General features: G+C 40.1%; 4 protein-coding genes across 5 annotated transcripts in view; 2 read left to right on the top strand and 2 right to left on the bottom strand.

The window, feature by feature from the left end:
- Positions 1-79: 79 nt before the first annotated feature.
- LOC143209632 (U6 snRNA-associated Sm-like protein LSm2) lies at positions 80-1,089 on the top strand. Its single transcript, XM_076425556.1, has 4 exons — positions 80-448; positions 529-596; positions 678-768; positions 838-1,089. Exons 1-4 carry the CDS (start codon positions 446-448, stop codon positions 961-963), a joined length of 288 nt encoding a protein of 95 aa, XP_076281671.1. The 5' UTR covers positions 80-445; the 3' UTR covers positions 964-1,089.
- LOC143209625 (carbonyl reductase [NADPH] 1) lies at positions 1,038-2,586 on the bottom strand. Its single transcript, XM_076425545.1, has 4 exons — positions 2,414-2,586; positions 2,090-2,350; positions 1,774-2,012; positions 1,038-1,474 (listed from the first exon to the last, which is right to left on the bottom strand). Exons 1-4 carry the CDS (start codon positions 2,429-2,431, stop codon positions 1,162-1,164), a joined length of 831 nt encoding a protein of 276 aa, XP_076281660.1. The 5' UTR covers positions 2,432-2,586; the 3' UTR covers positions 1,038-1,161.
- Positions 2,587-2,752: 166 nt separating this feature from the next.
- On the bottom strand, positions 2,753-5,963 carry Pop1 (POP1 ribonuclease P/MRP subunit). Its single transcript, XM_076425494.1, has 3 exons — positions 5,429-5,963; positions 4,029-5,357; positions 2,753-3,951 (listed from the first exon to the last, which is right to left on the bottom strand). Exons 1-3 carry the CDS (start codon positions 5,550-5,552, stop codon positions 2,900-2,902), a joined length of 2,505 nt encoding a protein of 834 aa, XP_076281609.1. The 5' UTR covers positions 5,553-5,963; the 3' UTR covers positions 2,753-2,899.
- A 261-nt stretch (positions 5,964-6,224) lies between these two features.
- The window catches only part of Pka-r2 (cAMP-dependent protein kinase type II regulatory subunit), a 38,145-nt gene continuing 20,025 nt past the window's right edge, over positions 6,225-24,344 (top strand). The window contains exons 1-3 of one of the 2 annotated variants that reach the window (XM_076425525.1): positions 6,225-7,066; positions 7,561-7,652; positions 23,204-23,287. In XM_076425525.1, coding sequence (XP_076281640.1) covers positions 6,850-7,066; positions 7,561-7,652; positions 23,204-23,287 — 393 coding nt within the window. In that variant the 5' untranslated portion in view covers positions 6,225-6,849. Of the gene's footprint in view, positions 7,067-7,117; positions 7,331-7,560; positions 7,653-23,203; positions 23,288-24,344 lie in introns of those variants that run through there. The other variant, XM_076425526.1, reaches the window with a different exon arrangement.

The raw sequence follows: 24,344 nt of genomic DNA, 5'->3' as shown, positions 1-24,344 counted from the left end.
CTGTATCTCGAACAAGTAGACGGTAACGGGGATTTTCAGCGTTCGTGAACGTGCAAAGACTGCAAAGAACGATTGGTGGCGTTGCAAGAACCGGTGGACGCATCCAATCAACGGAAGCAACAAAAGAAATGTTTTATAGAGCGGTTTTCAATGCGTATTATTGTTGTTCGTAATTTTGTCCATAATCGTACAGCGTTTTATTGTGTACATTGTACATAAATGAAATAATTTCTAAGTCGAAGTTATACAGAACAATCGAGAACATTCATTGGTTGACAAACTTATTCGGCAACGTGCGCCGTGCCCAGCCGTGCCGCAGTGACATCAAGTGACATTTACAAACAAATCGTTACAGTGACTTTTTGCGTAGATTCCTATACGCATTATGTTGTTTAAATAATACGATCGGAGGATATCCATAGATATTGAACGCTTTCATTGAACAATGGTGAATTTACTTTTTACCGTTTTGGCGGGTTAATCTTTGTTTTCTTAATAGATTAAGTAACCTCGAAATATTTTTTGCAGTTGTTCTACTCGTTTTTTAAATCCCTCGTCGGCAAGGACGTTGTCGTTGAATTAAAAAATGATCTCAGGTAATTCATAAAATAATAAAGATCCCATATGTACCTCCAGAAGTATTCTTCATGAAACTAATTTAAATGTTTGTGTTATAGCATTTGCGGCACTCTACACTCCGTTGATCAGTACCTGAACATAAAACTAACCGATATAAGCGTGACTGATCCGGATAAATATCCTCACATGGTTTGTAACTCTTACAATTGTTAAAACGCAATTAAAACATCCATTGCAACGCAAAATATTTTCTTTCAGTTGTCAGTAAAAAACTGTTTCATTCGTGGATCAGTGGTACGTTATGTACAATTACCAGGAGACGAAGTGGACACCCAGTTACTGCAAGATGCTGCTCGCAAAGAGGCAGCAGTTCAAGCTAGATAGCTCATGGAGTCCTTAGGTTTAAAGAAATCATTGATTTATTTATTACGAAAATAAATAAGAAAACACTATGTAAATTGAATTTACATATTATACCAAAATACATAATTTTTTATTGTGTACAAAATATGTTGCATTGTGTTACATATATATAATACATGTGGTACCTCTCATTTCAAACGAAAAATTACGATTGTGGTTTTACGCGTCCTTTGTCCATTCTACCAGTGATTTATCGAACCAGATGTATTTGCCCTTGATGTCTGTGTTTTCTGGTAACAATGCAGAATAGATGGGACCTATAGCACCCTCGTCAGGTTTCAAATTTCCTTTGTGGCTGGACATATCAGTGTCAACATAACCAGGGTGCACAGCATTCACAGCAAGATCCTCTCTTGAATCAGAATCAAACATAGCTTGATGGATCCTGGCTAGAGCACACACTCCAACTTTGCTGACGACGTACGTGGAGTTGGGCCAACCCTTTTCCAAATAATCACCTGCCTCTGCAGCTCTAAAAATTAGTAGTAGTAATGTTATGCGAAAGTAATCATTAGACTGCAGATCTTTATCCATTTATGGCTACTGAAAATGTTCAAAAAATGCCAGAACATATCCTTTGACAGAATTTAGTAAAATTTTGATATATTTCAGATCTACAAAGGGGCTATTACCGCTGAAAATAATATTTTATTTAGTTCCTCCTTAAAAATTGCATAAACTTCCGTAGTCTAGTAATTATGTTACTAATTGTAAGTACATAAGCCACTAGTTACTTGCTGGTGTATTCGCACCTGGAATAACTCAACTTACTTTACAAAGTCACGCATAATGCTGTCCAATTCTTCTTCTGTAAGATTTGGATTGGACAAGCGTTTCTTCAACGATTCACTAGGAATCAATGACAAACGGCCAGCAGAACTTGAAACATGCACCACACGTGCATGAGGTCTCAATAATGGATAAAGTATGTCACATACTTTCCTTAAACTAAAGTAATTCACTTTCAAGGTTTCTTGGGCTTGCACGGCAAATGGTTCTGTTGCAGCTACCTGTATATTCAAAAATATGTTATATAGATAAAATATTTCCACGAAATATTCTATGGAAAATATTTGCCTTCGATCACCTTGAATGCAATAGCAGCATTATTTACTAAGATATCGAGTCCTTCATGCGTCTTTTGCAAATAATCACGGAAACTACTGATACTGTTTTCGTCAGTAATGTCTAGCTGATGAAACTTTGGTTTCAAACCCTCTTTTTCCAATTCTTTTACTGCGTTTTGTCCACGAGTGACATCCCGGGCTGTTAAATAAACAATTCCATCGAATTGTTTGCAAAGTCCCTTCACAATGGAATAACCAATCCCTTTATTCCCACCGGTTACCTGAATATTTAATTTAATGAGTCAATGATTACAAAAGTTTAAATTCTTAATATATATACTTACAACAGCTACACGCGTCATTTCTACGTTTGTTATAAATTTATTCCGAAATAAGAGGATTGATCGTATTTTAGCTGTGATACTTCGTCCTCTAACCTACTCCGAAGTACTAATGAACGATTCAGCCGCAATTCTCCAATTTATATGTATACATTGATACATATGTATATGTTTGCAATCACCGGCTCACGGTGCATAAGTATAATGCACCGTGCACCGGCTTTTATCCTTCGTCATGCTGCGGTTTCACAACATTTACCAAGCCTTATCATATCGATTACTTCGATTGATACGGTTTTTTTCTTATATAGGGTTTATTTATATATTAAATAATATCTGATAATGGCAATGATTAAAGAAAATATATTACTAAATATGTCAACGGTACATGTATATTTAACAATCACAGTTCAATTATAAATCGCTGTATACAACAAAGTGCTATTTATGAAAACATGAAAAAATAGAAAAAAGCATTATTCTTATTCGCTAAATGATTACCTCCAATTTAGCGATTCTATACTGTCTCGTTTGTGTATTTCTAACCAGGACAAAGGGATATTTTTTATTCATCAGTTCGAGTAGTGAATTCAACGTTGTATATCCTAAACCTATGCCTTTTGCCTGTGCAAAAGAAAAATCACCTGTTGTTACATATCCCATGACCTCTCTATCACAGGAACATCTTACAACATCATAATCTGGAAGATACAGCTGCGACATTTTTTCAGATTGGTTTTTGACAGCCTCACGACTTGCTTCTAATAAATTCTTTCTCCTGCTTTCGTAATTTAAGATTTGCAAATCATTGTTCAACATTTGCCTCAGTTTATCGCCTAATGCTTTTCTATGACGTATCCTCTGCTTTTTTAAACGTTTCAAAAGCGCTAAATGGTTTTTCCTTAGACTTTTCCTAGTAGTTTCGTTTGGATCAGGATACAGCTTTTCCACTGGTCCTGACCAATTTCTATCATTTCTATACTTCTTTATATCTTCAGCTGTCGGCATACATATTATCGCGAATCTTTTAGGACATCCCTTCTTCAACAGGGAAACTTTGACGCGGATTAAACAATTTCTATTTGCAAAGGAATTTTCGAAATCGGGACTTGATTTGGTTCTCTGCAATTTATTCCGTTTGCTTCTGTTATTTTCTTCAGCGGCTAAATTATCTTGTAACAATTGCAATAGTTTACGATCTCGTAATACGAAGAAGTCTTCGACACTCGTCCATTCTTTCATTAAAGTTCTCCATTCGCAATAGAAAGGGGTAACAATTCGGAGCTTTGTAAAATTCACGCGTCTGTTTGGTGGGTAGCGCAAATATTTGTCTATTAATTCTTCTTTAGTGCTCGATGCTTCCCTCGCATAAGCAGGCGTGTCTGGATCATTGGTGTCCGGCGATTTTACATTTTCATACTCGAACGCGATAGATTTCGATTCCCTGAGTGCACCTACCCTTACACAACGGAATATGCAAGCCAGCCAGAATGGCATTGCCCAACCTGCTGGTAAAACTATGTCTATGGCAGAACTTAAACCTGTGAACGCAATTATATCAGTTAGATCATTTATCTGAGAACCTTCTATAATCTATAATATCTGATGATGAATATACCTGTATTACCAACTCCTGGTTTTTGAATTAAAAGTATTGGTATTTTGGCCATAATTTCCTCATTAAAATGTTTGTCGTTGCTCACACCAGGGACTAAACATTTGCTCCTAAGCTTGTTAATGGTGCCAATTGTTACGCATGTTTTAGTAACTTTCCGCCGTACTTCTTCATCCCATATTGGAGTGGAATTAGCATTTGTGGGTGGCACTGGCATTAATTCCGTCATTTTCGAGACATTAGACAGTGGTTTTCTTCTTTTCTCAGGCAGGTAAAATCTCGGATCCAAAACTGTAAATCCAAGAACAATATTCGGTGGCAGTTGACTAGACGATTTCAGTGTTCTTAACAGTTCCCACAACTGTTTTTGAAGTTTCAAGGTTTCTAAATGTTCCTCGCTACTATAATACTCTTTATGCCATAATTTATTATCTTGACTATGCTCCTCATACTCCATTCTATTTTCTTCAACTTCGATCGTACTCGCAGAACAAAATTTTTCATTGACATTAGGCAACCGCAACGTCTCCGTTAATACTCTTAACGTCAACGGGCCGAAAAAGCGAAATCGGTTCAACGTATTTTTGTGCACAATCATTTTACAATTTTTATCATTTTTGTACGAACTGAATTTCATAGCTTGACTATTTGTAGGCTCTACGTCATCCACTTTAAAATTGAAACTGGATATGATTTGATTTAAAAAGTCATCGAAAAACGATGGGTGTACCCAAATCCAGATCGTTTTCGAATTGGAATTGCTACTCGGTCGCCACAGAAAGTGGACGTGACCAATAGGAAATTGGGGGTAGCCATTTCGTTTAAAAAACATTAGAGTGCCTTCCCGAGTACCGGAAATAAAGACTTTTGCAGCGAACGTTAACTCGCACGGATTACAATGGTTCTTTAAGGTCTCTTTCAGAATTTCCTCAGGCCCGCGTATTTCAACACACGTGTAGTACGAGATATCCTGCATCAGACAATGTTTCGCAACGGCGCGATAATTCGCCTTGAAGCATCTGTCGTTCGCGTGGCTCGCGATCCTGTAGCCCCATTTTTCCACCATGTGAAAGCGTTTCGCGTGCCAGATGTGGGTCTCCAGCCAAATTTTGTTCCGTTGTCTCCGATTGTACTCCGAAAGCAAATTACGCGGTCGCCTGCGATACCTGCGAGACGGCCTTTTGGTTTTTGGCGGCAAACCGGATTTCGTCATTTGATTCAAATGCGCTTCCCGCAATCGGCGCGGTAATCGCTTCGCATTGTGCGACATCACACGTCTGCGCATGTACACAGGCAGTTTTTGAAAGACGAGTTTCGTTTGTTGATTATTTTCTGTAATAAAATTCGAAAACAATAAGAACGCAATTCAAACACTGTCGAAAACAAAATACCACGTGACCCACCTATAGAATGTGTCATCGCAGCAATTTCGCTAGCCCTCGAAGAAACCAGCTTCAGAACGTGAACCTCGTTCGGCAATTTTTCAGATCCACCCAAAAATTCATCGAACTGCTCTTTTCCCGCCATATTCGATAAGTTATTTTAAATCTTTGTTTACACTGGGATAACCTGAAATCTCTGCCCTCGTTATTTTTCGTACACGGATGCCGTAAGATAAAGTCAAATTGAGATTCTGCTGACAGGTACTCGCAACAACTAATTAGATGACCGTGAAGCTTGCAGATCAGAAATCATTTCATATTTTATTGTTAATAGATCGATTACAGTAATCGAGTACCTGTGTTGTGCACGTGTTGTGATTTACTAAATCCATGAGTATATAATTCTACATAGAACTGCCTCCAATTTTAAAATCTCTCGAAATTGATTTCTGAGAACACCGACAGAGTGCCGGGCACAGTGCAAATGAGAAGTAGCCTTAAGGATCGAGTTGGAGACTTTTCAAATATTATTTGCAATTGTTATACTTCGTTTGCTATGTAGAAAAGTGTGCTGCTCGATTCGCAGAAATACTACACGTATTCCAAACGAATAGATTCGTAAGATAAGTTACGCAGTGCTTGTTGCCATAGAAACGTTTCCGAACCAATAAGAGGGACGGCATCGGAAAGATTGCAGTAAAATACGAGAGTACCATTGGCCGAGCGTGACCGTGCATATCAACGCGATAACGCGAGTGCAACAAAGCGGATGCGTCTATCCCGCAGTGTTCACTATTGGTCTACGATCTATATGTTCGGGGCCGTCGATGATGCTCAATTTGCCTGGAGATAGCGAGTTAAATGTCCAGAGCGGGATCCGTCTGCCTAATGTCAAGACCCGCGCCGTGAAAATCGTCGCCATCTTTGCGACCGAGTCGCATCCCTCGGTTTGGCCCGACGTATGTTGCGCGCAGCTTTATGTAGTGTCGGATAGCAAAAAAAATCGTTGAAAGTTGGTGACGAAAGGGGCGAAGGCGGTTCAGCGAGACCGGATAGCGTTCGAGAGCTGCGACGATAGTGTGGCCCAGCGCGAAAGTGGGCGGAACGCGTGGGGCTTACGTTCTCCTGGCCTCGCTAGAGCAGAGTAGTACGTGCGATAGTAGGAATATTCGTGCTCGTTTTTCTGACAAGAGTCACACACATATATATGTATAGAGAGAGAGTGTGAGAACAAGAAAGAGAGAGAGAGAGAGAGAGAAAAAAAGAGCTGTCGCGTTAACATTTGTCGCGCAGTGATAACGGGGACCAGCTTGGTGGGACTCGTCGTTCGGCCAGCCCGTTACCGGCGTATGCCATTGTAGCGTGTGCATTCGGTTTCGTTTTCTCGGGGTGCGACACACACACACACACACACACGAAGACAGAGAGAAAAGGCGGACAAGATGAGCTATCAACGAAACGCCGACAATTTCGCGGTGTCGGACGAGTTCCGGGACATTCTGATCGAGTTCACGATCAGCTACCTGTTCGAACAACCAGTGGACATTGTCGACTATGCCGTGGGCTTTTTCACGCAGTTACGAGAGACACGACAGACTCAGTTAATCTATCCCACTGCGCAGACCTGCACGTCTACGCCGGACGAGACCGTCGATGAAGGTGAGCGGGCGAAGAAAATGTTCATTCGGGATGCAACTTCCCATCGCGTCCAGTAGACGTCCCGCAACCGACCGATACGTATAACCTGGCCGCTCTCACGTCAGTTAGTCCGAAGCGCGCCGTTCGCGGTACCGTTTCGATTTAGAAATCCGTACACCTCTCTCGGAGGCGCCAGTCCGCTTTGTGTAACCCGACCGGTGTCGTCCCGTACCGAACGCGGTTTTCCGCTGAAAAATTTTCGTGCGTGGCCACCAATGGATATCGGTACGATTTCACTTATTTTTGTTTCTCTTTCTTCGGTTACGATCTCGACAGGGAGATGGCTTTCGATCCCGATACGTCGCGATCCACACGGCAAAACCCGCTCCGATTTATTTAGCGATACAGAGCCCGTGTTTTTCTTTTTCTTTTAAAGTTAGATCGCTCGATTATCCGACACAGAACGCGACCGATCGTTTTCGTGCGAATTATCAAGGTTGTTTCTATCGTTACAGAACCGCCGATTGGAAGGTTCCAAACGAGGAGGAAAAGTGTCTTCACGGAGGCTTACAATCCCGAGGAAGATGAAGAGGACGATGGAGCAAAGGTACGTCGATTCATCGGTCTCGATCGCTTTCTTGTTCCTTTACCGTTGACCGCGTCACGATCTCGACCCTCGATCGCGTCGCGCGAGGATCAACACTGTCGACGCTCGGTTCTGAGCGGAGGGCGCGTGTATCGAATCGACAATCGATCGGCAACGATTCTTACCGGACGCTGGAGAACGAGAGTCGACTCTCGGAGAATACGAACGTCTCGTCGAACCTGTTGACCGGGAAACCGTTAAGCGACGAGTTAACTCGTCATTGCACGCGCAGCTTCGCGGTTGTCAACTACATTGTCGATTGGACACGAGGAAAACGAAGATACATCGGAAGTGTCGACGATTTATCGATATTTGGAACGCGAGAGTGTGATCTCCCTTTGGGATTTTTCTAGTAACATACTGTTCGTCGAGGACTTGCTAGGAAACGAGTGTGTACCGATGTTTTGTTACTCGAACGGCTGAATCGTTTACGACGGTAGATACGCGAGAGTTTGTGATCAATATGGCGACATTCGTTCTGAAAGGGTTAACCCTTTCGATCCAGGGCAGATATCTAATTTACGGTCCGCCACGAATTGGCGGGCTTTTAATTACGATCTTAATCGCGCCCTATTTAAATACTAATTTTCTCGCAGCTGGTTTCAATTATTATGGCCTGTGTTTCGAAAGAGGACACCTGAAATACGCTCATAGTTATAATAGCTGTCGACCGCAATTTTATTATTTTAGATTGGCGCGGAATGGATAGCTATTATGAACGCGGGGATATTTCAGGCGGCTCCTTTCGGAAAACGGGATGTAGCTATTTAGATTGTTTAGTCGGAGGATCGACGTCGGTCTCGAAGAGATCTGAAATGTTTGTTGGAAATAATTTTGATAGAACACGTATTTTCTTTTCATTCGACTGCATTGTGTCCTTTTCCAATTCATACGTTGAACCAATTTTGTTAGCACTCATTTTCCCAGGCCTTTTCGACTGAAAATCTCTTGTTAAGTGATTCCAACTAAGTTAGTAGACACTAACTTGGACTACTTAGACACTGACTTAGACATCTAGACTCGTCAGAAGATTTCTGAGGACCTAGGGACCATTTTCTACAAGAACACAGCCCGAACAGGACCCGGATGTTTACATACACGAATAGCAACGAAAAATAGCACGACTAATGGGAAGATCCGATAGTCTCCTCAACCAGAGTCGTTGTAATCTTAACCCTTTGCACTCGGAGCTATTTTAACTCGAAAATTAAACATTTCTTCCGACCTAGAATAATTCCACTCTCTTTCATTTTATGGATACGAAATTGATATAATACCGCATACAATATGTAAATATTTAGTAATTGATTAGATACCGACATATTTAATAATGCAAACAATATTTTGAATAATTTTATAGCAATTTTTAATGGTAACTCTGAGTCACATTCGAGTGCTAAGGGTTAACAAACGAGTACAGTCAGCGCAGAGAACGATTATGGCGTTTGTTGAAAGGACCTGAGACACTGCGGCTCTCGCGTCGAGTTAACTCGTCCCTGGAGAACGGGTTAAGGACAGAAGACTCTGCCTTCGCGGTAAATATGTCGAAGGGACCGAAAAACCCTTTATTCCGGTACATTGGAAGACGGCAAGGATAGGGTTAACGTGTTTCACACACGATTACATCGCGGTGGTACACGACGGCGCGCGTGTACGTGTGTACAAAGGCTAAATATGGATGCTTTATGACTCGTTGGAATAATAACACGGCCGATCGGCTCGGCTCGGCTCGAGAACGCACGCGGCTTCGCGAGCGTACGTACGTAACCTCTCCGAAAGCTCGAAAGTTGATCGGCGGACGAACGTTCGTCGAATGGCCGCGTGCCGCGCATACTATAGTCAGAGGGGTGAGGGGGGTGGAGAGGAGGACTGTATCTAAATCTCGTATCATACCCAGTACCGAAAAGCCCTAATGGCGTCCTCTTGCTGCCTTGGTCTCCGTTTCTGGGAAAAATGAGTTCAAAGTTTCGCTTCCTCGGTTCCGAAGTATGCATAAAGAAACGTGTTTACAAGAAAACGTCCTGCCTGGCGCTCGCAGTCCGCTTGCTGTTTTATTTTTGCTATTTTTTAACCCTCGTCCATCCCTCGTTTTTTCCAATTTAATCTGTCCCTTGGCGGCATATTGACGCGACGGTGAAATATTAATATGTTACGAAGATGATTAACACGTTATTAGACAGCGGATTTTTATGTAAAATAAAAATTGTCTCCATCAATTGCAAATTCGATTCAGTTGCTATTTATTTGTCAAATAAATGTATCCAATCCGTAGTTCGCAAGTAATTTTCGAAAGTGTGATATTGTTATACAGGGGAACGAGGAGAGAGAACGTTTCGAATTTTATAAATGGAGATATTTAGTTGAAACGATAAACATATCTGGTATTGAAAAGAACGTAATCATTAACACGTTCTTGCTCATTCAAGGCTCTCCTCTTTTTCATCTCGTTATTAATAACAGTCGTACCTTTTGTTTATTTACAGACACTAGATTCTGCTCGTTAGAACGCAGGCTACGAATTCGCTTTTCTTGCGCCACTTTTACGTTGATTCGTATTTTACGTACTTCATGTGAATACTATATGTATACATACATATTGTGTTTATATTAATACGAGTATTATTGTGGCAACCGATAAAAAATTGGCTAGCAGTATAAGAATGTGTATATTAGCAAGCGTGAATTCGAACTTGGAATTCTTCATATTTCTTAACAGAAAGAGAAGCTCGCTTTTCTAAGAAATGGAGGCTCGCCAGGCAAAATTATTCAGTTGTCCTTCTGATCAATCCGTTATTGCATTTATAACTAGCATCCATTTAATTTTCATAAATTATCTGATACTATATACGCAATTATGTATTACGCGGAATTATGGAAATCTCGCGGACTGCATGTCAATCTGGGAAGAGAAACAAATCGGTTAACGATTATGCGACTGCGGTGCAATACATCTTTGACTATTCTTTGTACGCGCAGTCGTCAGCTTAGATTCTTTATTTGATAACATTATTACTTGCAAGTGCGGGAATTACAATGCCATTAACAAAACATCGACACGAATCGATGAACATAACAGTTCCTAATATAAATGATTATTTAATTAGACTGTTGTCGTTTCACATTCCACTGACAGTACAAATAAACCAAGCTACACACTCAGTAGCCATCTTGAGCGTTGTTATTATTAATACACTATTCTCTAAACGTTTTATACGAGGAAACGGAGCTACACATTTAGAATAATAGACCGATCATTGTGTTCTTTGAAACGTAAAACAGTTTGTTAATAGACATTTTTTATTTTCAAGCAATTAATTTTCAAGAAGACCGACTACTGTTCAGGAGCCGAAACGAGGCACGCTCGCCCTATAAATAGCCCTGTTTAAACAATATTTTTACCGCGTTGTTCGCTCACTGTGTTGCGGTGTCCGAGTGTCCGAGCGTCTTCGGTTTTATTTCCTTTATTCTAGCGGCGGCTTCTTGTATTTTGTTTTTTATTTATTATATTTTTTTTTATATCCTTCCCTATCGAGACACCGGCGTATTCAGGCTGCGCGGGTGACGAAACGGGATGATTTACTTTGCTCGGCGATGCGAGCGATGTACCTTTGTGACGTCAGAGCGCGTGTTCGATAACCTGGTACCGACGTGACTTACATATGTATAGGACGTATACACACGCGCACGTGAGCCTGTTCGTGAATGAGCGCGACAGAGACGGAACGAGAAAACGCGCGCGAGCGAGCGAGAGAGGGAGGGAGAGCGAGACTTCGTGAGAAGGGGGGAAAGACGCAGGCCTCTCGGTGTTCGGATCGGGATCGTAACTGCTCGAAAGCATTTCAAAAGACAGCGACGATCACGATTATCGGGAACCTGAACCGTTAAAACTGATCGGAACACCGACGGACAACCTATAAGGCAGCTCATTAGAAACAACAGTCATCCGATCGTTATTAGACAGCGGATCTTCACGGGAAATCACAGTTTCTGATCGCTATTTAACACCAGTTACCGAGCATACTATGTATGAATAGATTTATTGAATAATTTTTCTTTAAGGCATCTTTGCAGTCCAAATGAATTACCATCTAAAATTTCAAAAGGTGTCTTCTGACTAGAAGTGGTGTTACACCTGCGACACCGGTGGCTATTTTCATTCACATTATCAAAATCGACGATTAATCATTCAATTGCTGGCAATTAAACGAATAGCTGATGCCTCCAAAAATATGTCGAACCCTTTGCGCTTCAAGCTATTTCGGCTCCAGAATGCGGACGTCTAATCTGATGTAAAATATTTTCGTTACGTTGTGATACCTTTTCCATTGTGTCCATATAGAATTGAATTTATTTGCACGCTCGACAGCTTTGGGCTTTCTTAAGTACAAAGACACGGCTAAGTACGCTAAAGGAACGTCCGGAATTCGCAAAAGTAGCAGAGCCGAATGTTTAATTACCTCGGATGAAGAACTTCGGAACCCGCCATTTCGACGGGTCTCGTTCTAGGGTTAACGGCGGCTTTTCACTTTCGCTTTCAATTTTCTGCTCGACAGTCCCTCGAACATCCGTAAGGTTCGTCTCGCAAAATCCAGTCGTCCGAACGCATCACGAAGGCAACGTGGAAGCAGCATGGATCTATTCGGGGCGTTATGGTTTTTGCGTCCGAACGTGATCAAGGTCACCGATACGATTCATCAGGTCGAGCGAGTTGTATTATATTCCGGAATGCATGCACTACTAATCATATGCGAAGGAGGCATATTGGTTCCACTCGAGGGGACATCGGCGACCTTGATCACTCCGGGGGAAAAAAAATAGCTCCTAGATCTTTGCGTCTCTCGTTCGTCCCACGTAGCCTAAAGATTAGCACTGCGGCTGCAATGTTCGGTCACACGTTTGATCGAACACCTATAGGGTGGCCTGAAACCGCTGGTGCGAGTCGAAAGGGTTAAATCTACTGGGTGGTCCAGGTGTTGCGTGATACAGGCCCGCGATCGGTGAAATTCGAGGAAAATTGTTATGGGGAAAACATTATTGATCTGATGGGTATCGTATGGGGTGGTTGGGTAGTCTCCAGTCGCGCTCTTTAGCACTAGAACTACCTACCCCTACGCGAGACTGATGTATATACTCCTTTATAATAGTAACAGGATTGAATTTATCCAGATTTCATAGGATTTTACGACAGCATGTATACTTGAATGAAGAAGTATACTGAAAGATTTCTCCGGAAAAGATTTCTATAACTTCACGAATTGTAAACGAATAATCTTATAAAGTAAAAATTGCTAGAAAAATTGCGAACTGTGGCCTGGAATCACTGGTGCGGGTCGAAAGGGTTCGATCTACAGAGTGGTCCAGGTGTTGCAAGATACAGCCCCGATACGGGGTGAAATTGGAGGAAAATGATACGGGGAAAACATTATTGATCCCAAGAGTATCATATGGGGCGGCTGTGACGTCTCCATTCTCTTTAACCCTGTTGCGTTCTCTCTTGCTTAGAAGCTACTGGCAAAAACAAAAGATTACTAAAACTGCTCCGAGTTTATTGTATTGTAGATTGGATTGAAACATTCGTTTTTCTTTTATCCACGCATATCTGTTTGAAACAGTAAAAATTGTTAGAAAAATTGCAAATTCTAGCCTGAAGCCAGTGGCACGAATTGAAAGGGTAAAACCTACAGTGCGTTGCAAGATACAGCCTCCTTGCGGGGTGAAATCGGAAGAATATGTTACGGGGAAAACATTATCGATCCGAGGGGTATCATATGGGGTGGTTGGGAAGTCTCCATTTGCGTTAACTCTGCTGCGTTCTCTCTTAGTAGCAAGCAGAAAAACAAAAGACCATAATTAGACCGCGAATCTTTGTGCAAAATAAAAATTGTCCAAGTTAATTGTAGGAAACAGAAGAAATATAATTCTAACGTCTTCACAGTTTTGTGTTTCACCATTTCATTTTTACCATAAATGCATAAAGATCCGCAGTCCGATCATCTAACATTATAAACGCACGAAATCCGCAGTCTATTTACTCCTGAATTGAAAATTCTGTCTCGAACCGCGCCAGTACCATGAAAAGTACGAACACGGGAGTTAGGACTGTCTCTTTGAGCATGTGGGACCCATTCCAGTCGCAGACGCGCTCGTAAAAACCGACGCGAAAAGTTTATGCGAACGCCTGCCCCGTTTGAACTTCGCGGTGGCCATTTTTACGCTCCGCTCGGGAAACATTGGCCGGCCGCTGCTACCATTGATTCTACTAAATAAATTCTACCAAATATAGCAACCGATAACCTCGCCGGAGCTACGAGTAGTGATGAGCCAATCGATTATCGATATATCAATAAAATATCGATAACAAAAATTATGTTAATTAATGACCTGTTGCCAATTAATAAAGTGTAGAACAAGATTTATCACATTTTCGGCTATAAACATTTTTATTTGTTATTATTCGTACAGTTTGCAATTAACACAGTTACGTGCTTGGGGTGCAATCAAGTTCTGCGATCTGATAGCATCTCTCGTGTTTTTGAAAATATTCGTTCACTTGGAACAGATCTCCCAGGAACTGACAAACGTTTTATGGCTATTGGATATATTACCGGAAAATACATATACAGTTTCTCGAATTAATTGAACTTTTTTGGGAAGCTATAGCAATTAGTTTACTACAGGATGTGAAAAGAATCTTTTTCAAAAATTGCAATTGATCGGAATTGTAAAAAAAATACTAAAAGTTGCATTTTACAACTTTTTTATGTGGGCCTATATTGAAAATTTAAAAAATACGTTTTGTAGATCTGTGTGAATGAAACATATTCTGAAAATTTCGTCAAACTCGGTCGACGTTGCAATGAGCTACAAACGTTTAAAGATCGTAAAAATTGCAGATTTTCACGATTTTCGGCCTACATCTAAGAATTCTTACATCTTTCAATGCCTGTCGTTTTTTCCCGCATCAACCGATTTCGATGAAACTTTCGCAGTGCATATAATCGACACAGGCTTACAAAACATACTTTTCAAATTTTCAATATAGGCCCACATAAAAGAGGTGTAAAATGCAACTTTTAGTATTTTTTCTACAATTCAGATCAATTGCTATTTTTGAAAAAAATTCTTTTCACATCCTACAGTAAACTAATTGCTCTAGCTTCCCAAAAAAGTTCAAATCGTATAGTACAATATTAAAAAAGTTATCGTCTTTTTTAGAGCGTCCGAATATTAATTCGAGTAACTGTATCTTATTTAATTTCCGCGTAGTAAGTGCTGTCGTTATGATGGGTCGAAGGAGACTAATGGTGCAGATAGAAACATCGATGTTATTCATGTTTATACACTTAAATAAAACTTGAAAAAGTTTGCCCGACAAAATTCTAAACAAAATACTTATCGATATATTATTGATATATCGATAACAATTGTATATATTGATAAATATGGATTATCGATATCTCATCGACAATCATATTGTTAAATGCATCTCTAGCTACGAGAGGCCGGGAAACGATATGAAATTACGTAGAATCCGCATTCCGATCCAGGCTGGCTATTTCGAGCTATTGTTGTGGCGGTAAAGACCATAAGCGAGCCGGCGAATTCATTTTTGACCTTCTACATTCTTAGACGCCTCTTACATTCTTTTCCGTTAATTGTTATATACTCAACAAACACGCAAAGGAGGAGCTACGAATTAATTTGTCCATTTAATATATTATTTGGATGGTCTATATTAAACAGTGATGGCCACGAATTCTACATATTGAAACAGCACAGTACAACCACCGTCAGATCATGCGTTGGAAAGACAGCTATAGCAAATACGGCGACTAAGCATTTATGCCATCAGCAGAACGCGCGTCGCACGGTCGACGCGCACAGGAGTTTCGAGAAAAAGCGGGTCGTCTACGTCGGAGTCCCTGATTTTTTGTAGTCGCTACGTCGATAGTAATTGGAGCAATTAAACAAGAACCGACGCGTTATTAATTATCCTACGCCTCGAAGTTTCCGTGCCGCACGTGTCGAAGTTACCTGAAAGTCGGGAAACGACAAGCTCTCCGGACGAACTTGTTTCCGCGGGGCTGAAAATGTTAATCACGAAGCGGGTTCGGCGTTATCGCGCGATTAGGATGTAAGTGGATCAATTGAGACGCGAGTTCTGAGAACGAGAACGCGTTCTAGGTCTGCGAAGAAGACGTGTTCTGATCCGTAAACCGGCGACAGGTGCTCGCAGGAGGCCGACAGATAGACAAAACGATGACGAGAAAAGGATCATTTCTCTTGGATCATGACCCTCGTCGATTTTGCACAGTTTTCTCGGATCTACACTCTTTTTCACACAATTTTCATTCATCGGAATTTCAATTTTAACCATTAGACTGCGGATTTTACTATAAAAAGAATGTAACTAAAATAAAAACACGTGAATAGTTATTCTAAGAAAGATCTTAAAGATCCGCCCTTGTACTACAATTTATTTTACGGTTTCCGTGATTAGAACTTTTGAAAATTGATATCTGTTATATGCCTACATGTTCTCCAACAAAATCGATTTTTATTAACCGACTTCGAAAAAGGAGGAGAAAAAGGAGGATTTTCTTTCTATGTTCACCGATTACGCCGAGATGGATGGACCAATCGGAACGAAACCTTTTGCATCTTGCAGAGTATGTCCCCGGGGTGGTCCCGTGAAAAAAATTTTGCATTTTTTTATTCCTTACGATTTTATTTGCGAAAGCGTAGGGTGGTGATGCCGTTGTGAACTCCGCTGAATGTTAGATATTAGGAACAGTAACGTCGCGACGTCGTTACCGTTATTGATTGCGGCTTTCAGATATTTATAAATTACGATTTGAAATGTGACGGTTGACAGAGAAAGATGTTTTTGTAAATCTCAGACGGAGATTCGTGACTATTCAGACGAAAAATATCTTTGATCCTACATTTCATGTATGTTCAATGTTCACCGATTACTCCGAGATGGATGGACCAATCAGTGTAGGGTATATTTCCCGATTGGTCCATTGAAAACAAATTTTGCATTTTTTCATTCTTTGCGGTTTTTATTGCAAATAACCAATAAGACCGAAAAATCATCCTACGGTGTTCTACAAATTCTGCTCGTTCCACTAAAAGGTGTGAAATAAAAAAATTAGACCAACTTCGAAAGAACGTACTAAAAAGTATGAAATAATTTCCATTTAATTTATATGAATGTAAAGAAGATATATCTCTTTAATTTGAATTTGGCGGCATGACGCCGCGCCGGATCTAGTAAAATTGGTATGGTAGAGAGCATACGGAGAGGAAACAAGGTAGAAGATTCGAGAAAGTGACCACGTGTGCACAACGAGTAGAAAAAGATTAGAGAAGATAACAGAGACAGATAATAAGGGATTATAAAAAGAATTGGTGAAAGGGAATAGACGATTAGAAGTAACATAAATGTCGTTTCCCTTTTGACAGGGCAACGAACAGTGGTTATTTCTGAACGAAACTTCCTGTAGGATTTGATAGAATCTTATAAAGCGACATTTTTAGACATCAGAGAACAACAATGGAAAAGTTACAGTTTGAGTTTGCGGTGCAGGCATCAAAAGATGGAAAGACAAATATATTGAGTGGAAGGGACAGTGTATGGTTTACCGGTAGGAATGCAATCAGTAGCATATCATGAGGAACTTATGACGAATGAAAAATATAATAAAATAAAGACAACATTACACAGAAGACATAAGAAAAGAAAGGTATGGATTCAATTAACGGAGGAACTAAGGAAAGTCTATACAGATGAAGACGGAAAAATGTTATTTAAAGATTATTTGTTGGAAGAAATTATACAAACAAATACGAATGTCACTGAAGAAGCACTAAAGAAGATCTTAGAGGAAATTTCAAGGAAAAATGAAGATAATAACCAACACAAACATAACATAAAGAAAATAGCTGAAAAGATTATTATTGAAAAATTTAATAGTAAGAATAATAATGTGACACAATGGATGGAGACTTTTGAAAGCGAGTGCAATCGTTGGTTGATAAATAAAGATACAGAAAAGATTGAAATTTTCAGATTAGTGTTGGAAGGATCAGCTTTGGACTGGTATAGCTCGATGCTTATGAGATACACGTTAAACTCAGAATGGAATATTTGGAGGGAAAACTTTTGCGAAACCTATGCAGATAAGAGTTGGGCACCAGTTAAAAACGCAATATTATATAAATACTTAGGTGGATCAGTATTAGATTATGCTTTTAAAAAAGAGAGAATGCTATTAGACATAAATAAAAATATAGATAACAATACTCTAGTAAACATAATCACAGCAGGCCTTCCGGATTTTATCACAAATAAAATTGAGAAAAGGGACATAAATGGAACTAAGGAATTATTTAACGCATTGAGAAGCTTGGAATATTTAGTGAAAAAGAAAATTCCTGAAAAAAATACAAATCAAGTTCAAAAAAATAAGTGGGAAGGAAAACCACAGAAGAAGCCATGTAAAATATGTGAAAAATTAGGGAAGAAGGAACGCTATCATTTAGAGTCATCTTGCTGGTTTAGAACGGATAATGATAACAAAGATAAAGATAGGAATGACATTAAACACGTGAATAACTCTGTAATAGAAGTAGAATTGATGAATACAGCTCAAAAAAAAAGAAGAGACACCATTGATCTATGTCAAACTACTATTAAATGGAAATTTAGAGACATATGGAATTTATGATTCAGGCTCCAACGTTTCTTTGATTAATTCTAAAGTATTAAAACTGAAAGAGAATAAAATAAGTAACAACAACGATGCGAATCTAATCACGATAAATGGTGTCAGAACAACAGATGGTTCGACAAAAATAAAAATAAAAATTTTTGAGATAGAACAAGAAGCAGAGGTGTACATAATTAACAACGAAGAATTTAAGTATGATTTTTTAATTGGTCTGGATATGATAAAACAATTCAAACTAATTCAAGTTGAAAATTTAAGGATCTCACAAAAATCACCAGACTTGGAAAATAAAGAGGAAAATTTTGTGAACAAAACAATAAGAGAAGAAAAAGATATAGATAAAAGGCATGATGATGAAAAAGACTGGAGACAAAATTAGTCGTTTAGAAAGTGACGAGAAGACTGAGAGGTAAGGAGATTGCTAAACAGGTACAAGATAATATTTGCCAGAGACAAATACGATGTGGGTATGGTAAAAGAGTACGAAGCTCGAATCGACTTAATAGACGACAGATATTGCAGAAAAAGACCATACAGATGTACCATACAAGATAGAAATGAAATAGAGGAACAAGTTTATAAATTATTAGAAAAAGACCTTATTGAAGAGTCATATAGTCCCTTCGCAGCGCCAGTAACACTGGCATATAAAAAGGAAGATATCGTAGGTCAAGGGGTTATGAAATTTGGAACCCGTCATTTTGACGTGTCTTGTTCCAGTGTTAAAGGACTAGGGTTCCTTGCGTCATATTATGTCATGGTGCGTTCCCGATCGCGCGCAGTCCGTTGCATTTTTGTTCAACCTGACGAAATCTCGATCACATTAATTTGATCCGCCATCATTCACGGTTTGTCGAGTTCATACTCGAAAACCGATCCGATTAACGGGTAAAACTGGAGCCGGAGTCAAACAGAAAGGTCAGAGAACGTGACGCGGCTGCGGGATTTGTTTGATATACCTGCGGCTGGCTCTCTAAAAAAAGCGGATCTCGACGTGAAACATCTGTAGATCGAATCGTACTCGGCCCCTCGACGCATCGATTAAACCATTTTTCAACGGCCCCGGGGATTTTGAGTATACGCCAATTAATAAAGTGGCCAGTCACCCATGTGCTCGCATGGTCCCCACCGGGGGAGCCGGCGCGCGCCTTTTAGCCAGACTATTTTTCATCTTCTCGACCCTGTCATGTTCTTTTAACGCCACAAGTTTTCGAAGATTCCCGTTTCAAAAACTCGTCGCGAAACTATTCAAATTTCTCGTGAAATCTGTTCCCCAGTTGAGCGGTCACATAAGGATTTTTAAAAACTCTATCAATTTAATAATTTTCTCTCTAATTTTAAGAAACTCTAGAAACTGGGGTGAAATAAAAATTGAATTGCTTTCTTAATATGTTCTTCTAATGTTTTCGCTGCTTTAAGTGCGGTGCAGGCCAGGCGACGCGTTCTAGTGTGCAACGACCTTAAAATTACACCTACTCATTTTTATCGTAAGTGCGTGAAATCCGCACTGTACTTACGAGTATGAAATAGATTAAACTATGTCGCGCAGTTAGGCGAGTTTCTCCGAAAAAAGTAGATTCGCAGTGGATGGTGCCTCTAGTGCCCGATTGTCGACGATCTTTCTCAAACTTCTCGAAGAAGCAATTTTCCGCAATTTTCCGTGTCGCTTTTCCACTTCAATATGCGGCTCAGTAGAGATTGCGCCCTTGAAAGGTTAATTTCGAATTACGCTCTCGGATCGCGGCCCTGGATTATTCCAATTTACTGTTTCCCTTTTTATGTATATGACGCGGCTCAAGAGACGGAGAGAAAATGCGAAAGAGAAAGAGGACAAGGAGAGAGGACAAGTAGAAGTCTGAGAAGAGTGTTTCGCTTTTCTTCGTTATTGCTTTCGCTTTTATGTTTTCCTCTTTTTTTTTTGCAAACTTACCCCGCTGCGCGACCTACTCACGCGCACCTAATTCGGAACCCTTTCTTTTTATATATCGGGGAGACGTGTTCACACACGCCTAACCGATCGATCGTTGCCGCAATTAATTTATAACATCGACGCGTGCCGCGGACGATCATCGCAATTCTCTCGCAATATTGCGGCCTGAGTCTTCGTCTCAAGGTGTTCTGGTTTTTCATTTTCTCGAAAAATCGACTCGTCCTTTGCATTTCCATTAATTGCGAATACCGTGGAATATATGTATGTGCTAAAGGATTTGCTCGGATTCGTAAAATTGACGAAGTTACAGGAGTTTCAAGAATGCAATTGTAGTTGAATGTTTAAACGCGTTTCTCTTGAAACCACTTTTCTCGCAAAGCTTTGCCACGATATCTCGAATTCCAGTTCACCAATCGACTTGAAATTTCCAGAGTATATCCTGTTATCGATCGAGCAAGATATACTTGAGATCCGTCAATTTTTTCTTATTTTTTTTATCGTGCTGAAGGCCGAAAGTATAAAAAAAATCCTCCACTTTTTCGGTTTCATACTGGTTAATAAACGACATTATTTATTTCTTTCCGATCAGCAGAAAAACCGGGATATATAACTCGTGAAAGTTTTATTATTTTTACATGACAAAAGCACTTCAAAAGTACTTAAAATATCAGTAAATATGTGTGCCAAATTCCAATGCAAAAGGTTCAATAGTTTTTTTTTTTAAAAAGAACTGCTGCAAGTTCGAACGGTCTCGAGAACCAGAATACAAATCCCTTAATTACTCGAGTCGCGCGGCTCGTTTCCTGTATTTGTCCTAGAATATTTTACAGCCGCGCGTTTCAGCTTTATCGTCATAGCCCGGCTGTTGTTCCTCGTCGACAGTCATCGATGTCTCGCGTATTATCCCAGCCGGCTGTTGCTTGCACATTTTATTGCTTCCCTTTCGTCCCGCTATTTGTTATATATGCATTGTTCAAGGCTCCCGTTGCTAATCAAAACCGCTTTACTAATATCGCTATTTATATATTTGCGCGTTCACGACTTTGTAAAATGTAGGGAAACAACAATAATCACGATGCCCGATAATTGTTACCGTTTTTTTTTGTGGATCCGATGGTGAGAAGGCGAACGACGGAAATTTACAGAATCGTAGATCCTCATGCAAACAGAAGTTCTTGTTTCTGCACGATGACCCATAAAAATAGGAAATCGCATGAAGATTTCCAGGCAGGCATTACTATTATTATTCTATCTTATTATTTCTTGTCACGAGAGCGGAACAATAAAGCGATACCCAATTACGTAGCCGGTGCTAATTAAAATGTACAAAGGTAATCAAGAAAGAGGAAAGAGAAGCACGAGAGCCTAATAAATTAAATCAATCGGATGACGGGATCAGATAAATGGGAAAAATGCTTACGTCGAATATTGTTTGTCACTCGTATTAACGCGGAAAACATGAGCACAATGATGCAAACACATTTGCATTACAGTAAGTAATATTGCAATGTGGCTTGCTGTGCGTGCAGCATTATTCATTGAATTGTTGCGCGGTTGATAACGGGGGCGGACTGAATATCAATACATATTAATTAAACACCTCGTGGACCGTGTTTGCTTTTCACACTACTCAATAATATTTAACACCATTTTCAGAAATAAATTTCTCCTTTAGCGTTCAATCTGTGCGATGATAACAAATTAAAGAGGAGACAAACGAGTTCGTGGATTTTCGTATTGGAAACGAACGAAACATAAAACATAAAACACTGGGGATTTTATGCATTAATGGGAAAAAATGAGTAGGTACAATTTAGAACAGTCGAGAGAATAAAATAATTTAAGAATGTCGATATACCAAGCTTTATAAAATTTTTAAAGAAAAAAACAGATCTGGCTCCTTTGATTTACAATTGAAGAAAATTTTTATTTTTAATAAAGATCCGCACCCTTTACTTAACACTCTTCTAAAAAAATTTTTTATCAAATTGTTCAGAAGCGACAGTAATATTATTCGCGAAGCAACCGGTTTTTATCAAATAGAATATATGTATAATCTCTCTCTTTGAGGATATTATTTAGCAGAGAAGTGTAATAACAAAATCTCTTTAAGATCGTAAAAAATTGAATAACTGTGTCCAGTTAGACAAGTTTCAGTTTCGATCAACACGTGCTATTTTATCGCCGCGGCTAACGTTAATTATTCAGCGTGCGCGACGCATAAACGGTGAAAATTTGCGGATTTTCGATCTAGGAAGCGGAGCTCTTTCTGGCGCATTACCCGAATATAACAAGACTGGTGACAACATAGTTGAATTTAGGAGCAACTATTCCCCTATCTAGACGCCGCCGTATATCCGATGATCGCGGCGGCTCGCGTCATTTCTGCCGGCCGGTTGATCTGCAAATTGCGAATTACACGGTGCATATTAAATAGCTGCGGACGCGGCCGAGGGATCGATCGCAATTAGACCGGCAATTGCTTTCGCGTTTCCCGGCCAGAAATAAAACGATCTTCGGAATCTGTCGTTCGGCCGAGATGTTTCCTGAACAGGCGGCCAAGATGTGTGTTAAGGTGCCGGTCTCGTGTAACGCTGCGAAACTTAACAATTTTCATGAACTTTTCTCGCCTCTTCTGATTAGTCTGCGGATTTTATGCATTTATAGTAAAAATAGATACGTATAAAATAAGACACTAAGAAGATTAAAATAATTTAATAGTGTCAATGTATTCTGATCAACTTATTAAAATTACTACAGGAAGAAATAAATTTTTGTTTGGTTCCAGTACCTTGCAAATCGATGCGAACAATGCATTTGCTAACATATTGTTGTTTCTGTTGCAGATAGTGTACCCGAAGAGCGACGAGCAGCGGCAGAGGCTCAGCGACAGCGTCAAGAATATTTTTCTGTTTCGGGCCCTAGACGGCGTAAGTTTAAACATAGTACAACCCGACATAGTCCTCGCTGCGCGTCGGTGCTGCTCGTAATTGAAACGGGAATATGGATAGTCGGCGTGAGTTCGCGCCAACTCGTGGAAATGCCAATGAGTACGTGTAATCTGCTCAACTGGGATTCTGAATCGGAGGGAAGCTTATCCGAGGAAAACCAAGAGCCGCGCTGATACAAATATAAACCTCTAATGATCGGCACCGGGGCCACTACTCTTGCCTCTCTTCTCTTACGTTACTTTCGAACGTGCACTGTGTTGCAATGCAACGACGCCAACCCCTGAAAGCTTCAATTTTCCCCATAGTGCATGGATATTATTCGATTAGCCGATCAATTAACGAAGCAATTCGCTGCCACCCGGCCTCGTCCGAGGAGCCTGACGAACCGCCGGTTTATTCTTAAACCGTTCAAGATCGGCCGTTCGCGGGTTCGCACGCTATTTATACTATTTTCACCGTTTTAGAGCCACGGGTCCTCTCGCAAACATCTTATCGGAAATCACCGAGATCGCGGTTCTTTCGCTTTTAAGAAACTACTCTTATTTTCGAGTTTCTGCACGTACTTTAGGAATTTTTTCGGAGAAAACTGTCGAATCTTTTACATTGGTATTTTGCACACACATTCGTGGGTATTTGAGGTGTATTAATGATTTTTTTAAGGGTGAAAACGATAAAAATTGTATGAGTTATATACAATTTTATAGGCCATGTTTTAGGCGGGTATTCTGGCTTCTGAATTTGTTTGCATTGAAATTTCGCACACACATTCACTGACATTTGAGGTACATGTGTGATTTTTCCCAAGTAAAAATAATCAAAATTACACGAGTTGCATATTTTTTTATAGAACATGCTTCGAAGAACATTAAACCGTTCAAGATCGGGCGTTCGCGGGTTCGCACGCTATTTATACAGATTTAATCTGCAATTCTGTTCCGCGCCGTTCCAGAATTCGCGCGATCGCAATTAGAAACGCAATCTAACCCTTTCGCCAGGAACGGGATAGATGTGGCCCAGTTTTTCAACCGACGGGGAT

This window comes from Lasioglossum baleicum, chromosome 6, assembly GCF_051020765.1.
Source record: "Lasioglossum baleicum chromosome 6, iyLasBale1, whole genome shotgun sequence".
Classification (NCBI taxonomy): Eukaryota; Metazoa; Arthropoda; class Insecta; order Hymenoptera; family Halictidae; genus Lasioglossum; species Lasioglossum baleicum.
This window is presented reverse-complemented; position numbering and strand designations above follow the sequence as displayed.